General features: G+C 42.8%; 1 protein-coding gene across 3 annotated transcripts in view; it reads right to left on the reverse strand.

The window, feature by feature from the left end:
• RFX1 (regulatory factor X1) overlaps positions 1–13,047 on the reverse strand; it is a 43,954-nt gene that overhangs the window by 28,000 nt on the left and 2,907 nt on the right. For 2 of the 3 annotated variants that reach the window (XM_082205391.1, XM_082205389.1), the window contains exons 2-4: positions 5,638–5,747; positions 4,945–5,028; positions 1,576–1,668 (exon numbers count right to left, since the gene is read on the reverse strand). In XM_082205391.1, coding sequence (XP_082061517.1) covers positions 1,576–1,668; positions 4,945–5,028; positions 5,638–5,747 — 287 coding nt within the window. Of the gene's footprint in view, positions 1–1,575; positions 1,669–4,944; positions 5,029–5,637; positions 5,748–12,852; positions 12,993–13,047 lie in introns of those variants that run through there. The other variant, XM_082205390.1, reaches the window with a different exon arrangement.

Genomic DNA, 13,047 nt, shown 5'->3' on the forward strand with positions numbered 1-13,047 from the left:
ACAATGGTCTTCTAAGCTTTACTGAATGTAGGTCTCTACAAAAATGACAGAATGAATGTAAACTGGATACTGAAAAATGGCAACACACAGAAACCAGTCCAGTCTCAGTCTCCTGGGACATTAATTGTCTAACCTGTATATTGAAGCAAAGGATGCTTTACGGAAACAACAGAATAAAAGGCTGCTAAATGATCACAGCCTGGGCACAGTAACACACGCGCGCACACACACACACTCTTGATGCACAACAGCCATGTCTTCTTCGGCGATCACTCGTAGTCAAGTAAGATTGTCTTCCATGAATATGGTCTTTACAGTGTGTCCGTAAGTGACTGTGGAGGCCAATTCTAGGGAGCAGGTGGCACTGTGGTCTAAACAATTGTGCCTCTTGGGCTTGCCGATTGGAAGGTCGGCAGCTTGAGTCTGTGCGACGGGGTGAGCCCCCGCTTTGTCCCAGCTTCTACCCACCTAGCAGTTGAACCTAGCAGTTCAAAAGCATACCAGCATGAGGAGATAAATAGGTACCACTGCAGCGGGAAAATAAACAGTGTGGTGTTGTTGTGGTGTCCTGTTGCACCAGAAGAGGTTTATTCATGCTGGCCACATGACCCAGAAAGCTGTCTGCAGACAAACGCTGGCTCCCTTGGCCTAAAGCGAGATGAGCGCTGTACCACACAGTCAAGTTTGACTGGACTTAACCGTCCAGGGATCCTTTACCGTTACCTAGCAGGCATGTGGTAGGGCTGTAACCCTTCAAGTAATCTGTCAATTTCTTTAGGCCACAGTAACTGAAATTCATCCTACAGCCCTAGAATAGCCTACCCCAACCTCCCCACCCCCAATATCTTGGACTACAATAACCATCGGTCCCAGTTAACACAGATGAAGGGGCTTGTAGTTTGCAGGGCACCAGGCTGAGGAAGGCTCATCTAGACAAGCTGATCTGTAAGCTAGAGGAGTCCGCATTAAAGCAGATACAATCAACTTAATCCTCAAGGTGGCTAACAAATATGATACAGCAGGTTTCCAAGGGTTCTGATGTCACCCTGTAGGCCAACTTCAAGTAGGCTCCCAAATCACTTGGAAAAGCCCCATTGGATGCAACTGTGACAGAGAAATTTTGTGTTTTCAGTGCCACCACAAGTGGGCTCACTAATTATCTCTTTTTGATCAGATTTGCACTGAGATTTATGCTGTGCAGGTCTTAGTAATCTTTCATCTTGCCTCATTGCTCCTACCTCACTGGTAAGCCAGGGAGCAGACTGAGCTCTGTGATTTGTGAGAGGATGCTTAGGAGCAACTGAGGTTGGATAAGAACCCATTGCCAGGTAATGAGAAGATGTTCCCAGGTCTCACAGAATATGATAGTCACAAGGGAGCTTAGGAGGAAACTGGAAATGGGCATCAACTGTGGAGGAACCAGGAAGTAGCTGATGAAGAAAAGAAGTATTGGACTGATCAGGCAGATAAATAAATGAGCAACATCATTCAACACAGTGAAGGCAAAACTAGGCTTTCTTTGACTCATGGCGGATGGAACATCTGAACAGGCTTTCCAAACATCTGGCCACCCACCTCAGGTGAAGAGTGGACCTGCTGCACACCATGGACGGCCAGCGCAACAGCTCCTCCTTTACCAGCCTGTGAAGTACTCTGTACCACCAGCCGCTGAAACAGGATGACATAAAAGAAGCAAGCCCTGGTTAATGACCGTATCTCCAGGAGACTGTTCAGAAGCTACTGACCAGTGGGCTACCAAAGAACTGCTCACCAACCAAACACACACACTTGGTGAATTATAATACGAGCAATTTTTTACTAGCTACCTTTCACGTAGCTTTCACCTTCCCACCCCACCCTGCACTACTCACTGTCATTTTCTCACTCGGTTGTCAAGGCAGCTGTACCAGCTAAGAGAAGGGTTTTTTAAAAAAAGAAAGAGATTCAGGAAAGCCTGTTGAGAGGATCAAACAAAACATGGAACTGCCTCATCAAATGGGATGCTCTGAAATCAACCACTTCCGGTTTGCCACCAAGGGGAAAGGAAGCCGGGATCTCTATCGCAGCGAACTGGCTGCTGTTTTTGGAGTTTTGGGGTGGCTCGTAGGCAGCGAGCGCCCCAAAGAAGGTCCTGGGGATGACCAGGATGTCAAAGGCTCCTGCTGAGACCAAAAGTGAGCTCCCAGCGGGTCTGATGATATTATGTGCTTGTAAGCATCTTTAGAGATGGGTTAAAAGCTCTGAAAACAAGAACTGAGGATTCCCTTGGCCAGACAAATATAGGTTAAGTGTACTACTTAAAAAAAAACACATTTTATTTCTACTTTTGTACTTCTTGAATACTATGTAAACTCTTATTTCCTTAAATTAATGTAGTGGATTCTCATCTCCTTTTGACTCCCTTAAACAACTTTAAACCCTCCAGGAACTTCTAGGCCTGGTGCAGATGTGATGCCACAGAGGAATGCAGAAAGTGTATGGCGTCACAATTATGTGTATTCTACATATATCTTGTCCAAAATATATCATGTCCATAAATATAGATAATTGATAACAATGTTAGTTTTGCCTGGATTGGGACAGGAATACTTTAGGAAAAATCACTGAAGGTTTATATTATAAACTTCACAACAAAACCTTTTTAAAGTGTAAATCTTACCATTATATAATACTGATTTGTACTGATTTGTTACAATTGTTTCCTGCCCTTCTTCCAATGAGATCAGCACAGCACACATATGCTATTTCTATTATTCTAAGGACATTTTAAGCACAACAATACAATTCACTAGCAGGATTTCACTGGTTAATAAACAGGCTTACTAAAACAGCAAGATTATTAAGGTTGCTACTATTGCCTTTTTAACTTTTATATGTTGATATTATCATTTTATACTATTTTAATGATTGTTGAATGTTACTTTTTTGATGGAGGTCGCCTATTTTAAAGTTATGTTTTATTATCACATTTTTGTATTGCATTAGATTGTTATAAGATGTACATTTTTTGTTTCTTCAGCTTGTAAACCGCCTTGAGTATTGTAAGATAGAAAGGCGGTATACAAATTAAAAATGATGAAAATTATGATGATGATGCCTGGTGCCTGGTATGACACTGGAAAGATTCAACCAACCAACCAAGTGAACTATGGCAAAGATACCAGAAGGTTTAGAATGCAAAAGTGACAAAGAAGCGTTGAAAAATAATGTCCTTGTCAGGGAAGGCACCTAGACTCAAATTCAAATATGTACAAAGCTAGCTAGTACACATAATGAAAGCCAGTTGGCACAAGCCTTTTAAGATTAGGAGAAGTGTGTAAACTGAAGGTGAACATCAAGATGCTGTCTTTAAAGAAGCATTCATTCTTTGGCAGTGGAAAGTATTTCTACTAAAGACTGTACCTAGATATCATCTCAGGCAATGGCACCACACATTTTTAAGATGCTTCAGGTGAACACACAGAGAAAGCAACAAATAAAATTTATGTATGCACTCACCCATCTATATCTATACACACACACAATCATATCACTCATCCTTCCAAATGCAGAAGAGCAAGTGAAGTCATTGAACAAGCTCAAAAATACCCAGATTATCACCCAACACATCCAAAAACACAGGTAAATAGGGTACATGAGCCCTGCTGCACTTAAAAGCTCAACCCAACCTCTTCCAGGGTCCAAGCAGATACAGCCTTTTGTCTGGGTCAATTTTTTTTCCACTCCAACTGTTGCAACAGGTCAGGTCCCAAAGCATGAATGCAGCCAATCCACCACACCTTTTTGATAAGAGATCCCCTGAGCACCCTAGCAGAGGTACACACTACCCAACTGCTCATTTATCAATTATTAAGATAGTTTTTGCGATAAAGCGGCCTACTTCAGTGCAGGAAGACTGAACCGGTAGCCCTGAAAGGCACATACAAATCTTACACCATGTTTTGGTAAATCTCGCCATCAGCGCAAACAAGATGTACTGATACCCCCACCTGCCACACTGTTCTGGGGCTTCTCCTGACCACCCTAGAGCGTTTCAGGGGGTTTCAGGTCACAAGGAAGCGGAAGGGAAAGTCCTATTGCACAAATGGAAGCTCTCAGGCAGGGTTTGCACTGACAGGACTTGTTTGGTGAATCCCACCCTGAGTGAGTCCCACGCAGAATCATTAGTGGGATGACCACAAGGTTGAAGTTTCAACAAAAAGTACATAATTTTTAAGAGCTGGGAAGGGCTAGATGGATTATCAAGAACAACCACTCACCCTAATGTTTGACCTTGGAACAAACTCCCTTGGGAGGCGGGAGGCTCTCCTCCCTTGGAGGTTTTTAAGCAGAGGCTGGATGACCATCTGTCATGGATGCTACAGATGTGATTCCTGCACTGCCGGGGTTGGACTAGATGTCCCTTGAGGTCCCTTCAAACTCTACAATTCTATGATTCTAATAGATTCTATACACAGGTGACTATAGAACTGTAGAGATGGGAGCAACAACAAGGGTCATGGAGCCCACTCCCTTGCAATGCAGGAATCTCAGCTAAAGAATCCACGGCAGATGGCCACTCAACCTCTGCTTAAAAACCTCCAAGGATGGAGAGATTTCTCCAGTGAAGGAGAAAACCATCAAATAAGGATTCCCTCAACAGAAATACTGGAAACTGTAGTTCTGCAAGAGGTCTATGGGTGTCTAATATAGAAATCCTAGCAACCTAATAAAACAATTCACCCTTGGCAAAGATTATGCTACTTTACAGCTATCTGAGTTAGTAGTATACAGGTCCCCTATTTCTCATGACAATAAGCTGCAACAGCTAGAATATATTCTTAGGACAACATCTGTATCACTCAGTTGCAGACACAGCAGGCAGGCAGGCCACTGGGCAGACGTATGTGCTTTAAAACTGCACCAATTACTTGTGGCAGCATCACAGAGAAAGTTCAGACTCACCTGCTGGGGTACTTGTACACTTGTGAGCTGTAGAGGTGATACCGTTCCAGTCTTCGTCTGCACACTAGCTTGGACCAATAACCTCTGCCAAAACAAAAACAATCTAGCCAAGGATCAAGGCAAACAAAGGCAATTCACAGAAAACATTTTATCTGCTGTCAGTTTCACCTGCATTCCCCCTCAAAGATAGCAAGGCTCACTGTAAAGTCCACAAAGCACTGATATTTGCATTTAGCACAGGGGGATAATGATCCTGGCTGGGTGAAGAACCTTTGCTATTGGTTTCTTATACACAATTTCAGGAAAAGAATATAGGAGCCCTTACTTACAAACCTCCCACCCTACCTACATGACCGTGTCCGTCTTTTGCTAAAGACTTTGCACCCCTCTTCCAACCCATATAACTGAGAACAAAACACAGAATTACCTACTTCTCTGATCCACAAAAAACCCACTTGTTCTGGTTTCCAGGACCCTCCCCCTGCTCTTACCAACTATATCCCATTCTATAGTTATGGAATCCAAGAACTTTATTCATACCTCTCCTCACCTTTTATTCTAACACCACTAATTCAGAGGTATCTGGACTTTTAAAATGTCAAAGTAGTCCTGATTAAGAGAGCAGCCCCATCTGCTTCATTACAGGGTGGCCACTGTTGAACTAACCACAGAAACCATGGCTGAGCTACATACCTGCTGAGTAGCCTGGACTTGCTGGACCACCTGAGTTGGCACCCCTGACTGTGTGGCTGTGGAGCCTGGACTGGACTCTGAAACTGTGTCACTGGGCCTCATGGAGCTTTCTGTAGAGAGGCAGATGAGAAGAGTTAATAGCACCAGCCCCAACTCTCCAGCCACCTATTTAAAATCTCAACAGCAAAGTAGGTGATGCATAAGACTAGGCTCAGAACCCCCTAGCTCAGGCATTGGGAGTTCAGGTGTCCATGCCCTAGTTTATAATATGATTCAGTGAAAACTGGAAGGCCAAGAGTAATGATTCCTGTGTTTAACTGCTAGCTCTGTGGAGTGTTCACACAATACATTCTGCCACCCGACATAGTATAGCACACAATGAAAGGACTTTGCCCCAGCATCTCTTGCAACATTGCAGGAAATCTTGGGCCACATTTTACAGATTGCACCTAGGTTGTAACCCCCATAAACTTTGATGCCCCAAGCAACTGCTTGAGATGATGGCCCGTGTTTTGGAGGGGAACAAATTCTGACCAGAACTACATTCCAATGAATTTTGACCTATGCAGAACTTTCACTATCCAGACCCTAACCTCAGAAAGTAAAAGGAATTGTATGTAGTAGTTAAACATATAAAAGGCTGACCTCCCTGAAGCAGGAATAGACAAGAAAATATCTCCCTAGAATATTTCCAAATTACTGTTATTCGTTGCAATAAGCATGCAGCTGTTACTTGTTTGTGGAGGTTCCATAGGTATTTCCTCAAGGCAGTGATTGCCAAGGGGATATCTCATTTTCTCAGCACTCAGTCTGCAATTTCTGGTCACTACAATCCTAACGTGTAGTAAGAAGTAAGTACCCTTGAGACCAATGGGGGTTCTTCCCAAGTAAACTGTGCATAGGACTACCGCCTGAGAAAATGCTATTTGCACGCAGTCACAAACACAACAATCTCTTATTACATTCACTGTGATTTAGTGCTGTGTGGAACAGGCTTGTGTGTTACAGCCACCTAATGGATACTGCCTGCAACATAGCTAGTAATAAGCAGCACAACCATTCTCCACTGCTCCTGCCATTTTATGAATTTTAAAATGCTTTGCCAACTTTAGAGGCTGAATGAACTCTCTCACCCTGTCAGAATAGCAACAATAAAAAGAAATACACCAAAAAGGCTACCCAATCCTGCCACAGCAACATTTCACTATTTTATAAACTCCTAAAATAAAAACAATGAAACTCTGACAACCATGTGCTCCTATTCCCATGACTGGTACATGGATATTCTGATTTTTTAGATGTGGCAAACAGCAGTACATCTCTCTCCTGCAGAAAGGCTATCTCCACTATATAAATCCACTCTCAATTATGTCAATATAGGATATTGTGTCCCTGGCACTTAATCCAAACCTGATGAAGTTATCGTGCTATAATAAATTCCAGTGTTTCTCATTTTCTAGATCTCACCCCTCCCCTATTTTTCACAAATTGGCAAAGGAAGCAGGTATATCTATTTCCCAAAAGCAAGGACTGACCACTTGAGGCAAGCAGTAGTTGTGATAACTAGGAATCTTCCAGTGCCAAGTGCAGAATTATGAACTCTTGGAGCTCAGGAGTTGGTTTTAACAATGCCCTGCTTGAATAGAGTTTGCTTCTTTTTTGCTGTAATTCCAGTGACCACAATGGATTTGCAAAAAAAAAAGCAGAGAATGTGACTTAGAAAAGCTCTGACCTCTGTCACAACTGGGCTGATCCTAAGCAGAAATCCCTTCCCAAGTACTTACGGTCAAAAGGCATTGCATAAAGGCAATCATAATACATGGTGAGGCTGTAAAAAGGGTTTCAGTTCTAGTTGTTCCTTTCCTTGAGAATAAAACAGACAAGGCTTTTATAAACTGTAACCTTGGCCAGATAATCCCTGCTAGTTCCTACCAAAGCTCCAGACAGGTTGGTTTCAAATAAACATTCGCATTGTAGTAGGTACACCCTCTGTTCTTCTCAGGATGGGGTGGCGGATGCCGGCTGTTCACCTGATTGTAATCACGAAGCAGGAGTTCACGTTTCACGAGTGTCTCATTTAACATGCACAGCGGGAGGGAGGAAAAGGGCAGGTGAAGTCACTCTGGGCCACCTGCAATAGGCTTGTGCATTTTTGTCCTTAGAAAAACTAGCATCATAAGTAGGGTTTCAAAACTGTTCTGTTTAAAAGCTTCAGCTCTTTTAACATGAAGAATGATCAGCAACTACATAACCAATATGACTATGCACATGTCTGAACTGAGGAGTGCAAAACCATATGGCAGACATCTCAACGATGAGAGAGTGTTCCATCTACAAAATAGCTGGAAGAGATCTATTCAGTTAATGACAAGGCGCTTGCAGATCCTCCAAGTGTCCCTATTTTCCAGGGACGTCCCTGACTTAGAGAAGCCATCCCGGTTTCTGATTTGATCCTGGAATGTCCTACTTTTCCTTAGGATGTCCCTATTTTCATTGGAGAAATGTTGGAAAGTATGGTAAGATGTCCCTATTTTGATTGGAGAAATGTTGGAGGGAACAGAGTTATCTGACCCCAGAACCGTCTGAAGGTAACCCTATTTAAGTATGTTTTTTCAATGTTTAATGTTTTATTATGCTTTTATACATGTTGGAAGCTGCCCAGAGCAACTGGGACAACCCAGTAAGATGTGGGGGGTCTAAATAGTAAAATTATCAATATGGAATGGGACGTCCCTATTTTCATAAGAAAAATGTTGGAGGGTATCCGTTTTTACCTCCCAACATTCACAGAGCTACCTTCGGTTCTGGAACTCTAAAAATCCTAATTTAATCAGGATATTCTGCTGTGGCTGACAACAGAGGGCCTGGTGTTCTAGGCTAGAGGGTCAACAGACTGTCATAATGAGCCTTCCTTGAAAAGACAACTATAGAAAATGCAGGCAAGTTATCTGAAAGCAGTCAGTGGCGTAGCGTGGGGGGTGCAGGGGGGCCGGCCGCACCAGGCGCAACATCTGGGGGCGCACTCGCACTCGCAGCTCTCTGCCCCTACCTGGCTCACTCACTCTCTCTCACTGCAGTGCTGGCTGTGCGAATCCGATCCGAGCCGCTGGGTCGCCGCCCACTGTGGAGGGGGTGGGTGCCAGGTGTGCGGTACAGAGAGAGAGCGAGGGACTATCTGGGGGAGGGACAGTGCAGCGGCCGCCCAGCGCAGCGCTGAGCGCGGGAGAGGACCAGACCAGACCAGACCAGGCAGCAGCAAGAAGAAGCTGGCAGTGGCGGCAGGTTAGGGGTTAGGGGGCGCAAATTACTTGCCTTGCCCCGGGTGCTGACAACCCACGCTACGCCGCTGAAAGCAGTTGCTCTTTTCTGGGGAATGAGAGCATATAAGATCAAAGCAAACAGGAAGAAGCAGGACCAGAAAAAGGGGGACTGAAAAAGAGCGCGACAAAAATAAAAGTTAAAAGGGTTGGACCTGTGATAAGAAGAGTTTAGCTTGCAGTGATTGGGCTTTACACTGTACAAGACCTGAACCACTGCCAGATGGGAGCATTTTTGAATAGGCCCTTTGCCTGGAGTGAACAAGCATTCTGTTCAATGCCCCAGTGACACAATTTCTAGATTTGCCAACTCTGACACGCTCATCAAGGAAAAATGGACAGGCTTTGATCCCTGGAAGGCAGAACCTTTCCACAGCTACCCCTCCTCTCACTACTGCTCTTACCTCAAGGCTCAAAGATAAGCAAACTTTCATTCAATCTTTCTTTTCCCCTTGCTAATTTCAGGACATTTTGGTACTAGAACTACTTTTACCAGAGTATTAAAGGAGTATGCTTCCAATTACAACAGGGTTTATGATCCCCTGGGAGCGCAGCAGAGGAACAGGGCATGTATCTGCCCAAGCGGGTGTCTGCATGCACACAAACACATATGAACAGCCTTAACTCCTTTTGGAAACAAGTCACAGGAATAAACCTAAAGGAACAAAGCCCACTGGAATTAGCGCTGATCCTGGTAACTTTGCATGACCAGTATTCTTATTCCCATATTGCAGAATGGACAGCTGAGAGAGTTGCTTGCCTAAGGCAACCGTGGTTTGCTGACAACCATGGTTTGCTGACATTGTCATTTTGTTAAAAGAGAAAGATTACCGTATCAAGCATCTCTGTGTTCTTTTCACTATATTTTCTGGAAGCTTGTTGCCTGCCTTAATTTTCCATTTTTCTTTTTAGGCTAATGTGCACTGTTGCTCTGGTTTGTCTCCGCCCTTAGTTGAAACATCATCTTAATACTGTGACCAGATGCGGACTCCACAGCTTCAACATAAGACTTTTGTTTGTTTGTTCTTCACTTTCCATGATTTTGTTTATTTATTTATTTTATGAAATTTTTATTGGTTTTTCACAATTTTTATAAACACAAACATTACACAATAACAACAAACAAACACATAAACTTTCCATGATTTTGTTTAGCATCTAGCCCAATGAAGAGCTGGAGAACTCAAAAGCTTTCACACTATTTGGGGATATATTTTATCAGCCAAATAAGGGTATTGCCTTGATATGGATTTTGGAATATCACCGCTAGCCATCATTTAATGAGGTACACACTTTGGCAACTCAGCTGAAGGACATAATTTAACTAGGATTTGAAAAACCTGAAAAACAATAATGGCAAGATTATCCAGAAAAAAATATTTGAGCAAAGTCCTCAGCTGCTATAAAACTGTTCAGTTCAACTTCACTGAAATGAAGCAGGACTGACTATATATCTCTAGCATCAACCCAAAGAGAAACCTGCTATGACCACAGATGCCACTCTGCCAGCTCGCTCAAATGTGCTCTGTGTTGTTTGACAAAGGAGAGGGCACAAGGTAATGTGAGTTTTTTAAACATCCAAATAAAACTCTCACTGGCAGCAGAATGTCTACTCAAAAGCAAACTGAATTCATTGGGGCTTATTCCCAAATGAGCAGGGTTATGATTGCAGCCTGAGAAAAAGTTTCAAAAACAATTTAGCAGAATACATGAAGCAGGAGAGTTGGACTTCATCTAGAGTGAATTTGAACACTGCCTTCCTAGCCATCTTTATTTCTGTTTTTCAGTGCACTTGTTTTTCAGTGTAGCTGAAAATTAGTGGCTTTCTTCCATTTGCTGAATGAACAGGTCAGTGTAACTCGAAACCCTGCATATCCCTACATCAGCAGAAGGTATCACCTTACTCTTTTGTGATCTCTGATTTTGTCCAAAGCACGTGTTATAACAGCAGCGGAGTTAAAGAATAATAAGAATAATAAGAATAATAATTCTGACAACTTACAGAAAATGCGACTTTAATATTAATGGATTGATTTTTAAAAGCTGATAAATTCAGACAATGTAACTTGCCAACAAGTAAATATAAATTGAGAGAGGTTGTGTTTTCTGTTTTCTAAACAAGCACAAGCATATAATTTGCCCAGTGGTCACTTATGGAATACAAAGCAAGAAAGAAGGCGATTAATAGTGGTGCCTGAAAATAAAGATTTAAAAAAACCCAGAGATCTGTTCGAGACTCAGTTTCTCAAATAAGAGGAAAGGAAGAAGCTGTCTTGTACCAGGTGAAATCCAGTACTGCCACGACTTCATGAATCTCCAGGATTTCAAGTAGTGGACTTCCCCCATCACCTGCTACTTGATTATTTTAACTGGAGCTGCCAGGGATCGAACCTGTGGGCTTCCCTCTGAAAAGCATGTATTCTACCAATGAGCTTTGGCCCTCCCCCATGAGGCAAGGTCAAATATTATTCCACTCCACTGCTGAAACATATGAAGCTGCCATTGTTCTGCTTAGCCCAATTTTGGCTGAACTGACTAGGAATGACTCTCTCTGTGACTGTCTATATGCAGAGCCTCTCCTGTCCATTTACCTCCTGGCCTTCTTCTCCAGTTTTGACAAAGTGTATGAAAAGAGCTATACACTTAAGTAGAAACAGAAGGGACAGCAGCTGAAGCAGGGAGGAAAATGTAGAAATGTGAAACAGGCAAAATGCAACCAATATCAAATATTTTCTGAACTCACAAAAATACCCCCCTTCCCCGCTGTTCATGCTTAGAGGCACTTTCCTTCAATACTCCTTCACTTCTTCTAAGATTAGACCCTGATACTGAAAACAGGTTCCGAGTCTGGATCCTGGTGAGAATGTACTATTTTTTAAAGGATCACATGAACCTTCACATGAAAAATCCAGCAGTTTCCAGCTCTACTGACTGAAAAGAGTAAGAACTAAGCTGAAGGAAAGACTAGAACTGGGAGAAAACACCAAATCCAAAAGACATCAAATATTTCAACAGGACTCAATAGTGTGAAGTTGAATTCTGCCAGTTTTTTTTTCAGTTGCTTTCCATACATATGGAAATCTACACTCTCTGGAAAAAACTCCACCACAAGGCAAATCAAACAACTTCACTCTGCAGCTTAGGAGCTACCTGATTAGAATCAGAAGCAGTCCAGGTTTCTTTGGATCATATTTCAGGCCAGCTGAAGTGCTTCATTACACTACGAAAGACAGCAGGAATTCTATCTGGCTGTTTGCCTTGCCTTCTTAAGATACGGAGAAGGCTCCAGCAGGAAGCAAGGCAACACAACTGATCCTAGGAGCCATTAAGATAGCAGAATTGAAGACATGACAGACATGACCCATCAAGCACAATGTCTGTGCAACCTCTATCCATTTTAATGAAGCGTGCACAGAAGAACTTCCTAGAGGATTGCATCCCATGTCAATTAGCAGATGGCAATGCATTTTCTGCCTCAGCAACCAGAGTATCTTGGGCCAGCTCTGTCAAACACACACACACAAACACACACACTTGTATAAGGACCTGAACACCCTTGAAGTGGAGCTTGTACTGATCACCTTTGTCTAGAGTTGTACAAGTGCCATGGAAGGCAGTATTATTCATGTGTTTCTTCCAGCAAGCAGGTCAAAACATTCAGTGAAAATGGCTGCAGAGATTTTCCCTCTTTGTCTAATCTCCCTGGCTGCCCATGGCAAGAAATGGAGTGTGGAGAGTCCAATGCAATATGCTGCAGCAGTCAATGAGCTCAGCTCTAAATGCCTATTTGTGGCATAATCCAGTGAAAGTTAAAACATTTTCAAGTATCATTAACGTAAAAGTGGGAGAGTTCAGTATGTGCTTGAACCTCTCCCATTTAAATTGGCTGGAATCTCACCACTGATCAGTAGGCCTGCGCAGAGCTCTGATGCAGAGTTCATGTCATGTCTCCCAGTAGACTGGATGCAGACTATAGACCAGAATAACTAAAAAAATATGTAGATAATTTCACTGACAATCATAAAAAACTGATTAGTGACAGCAAAGACCTGCTGCGGAAGACAAAGCTGGGTTCTATTCTCATTGCTACACT

Source organism: Podarcis vaucheri, assembly GCF_965113315.1.
Source record: "Podarcis vaucheri genome assembly, chromosome: 17".
Lineage (NCBI taxonomy): Eukaryota > Metazoa > Chordata > Lepidosauria > Squamata > Lacertidae > Podarcis > Podarcis vaucheri.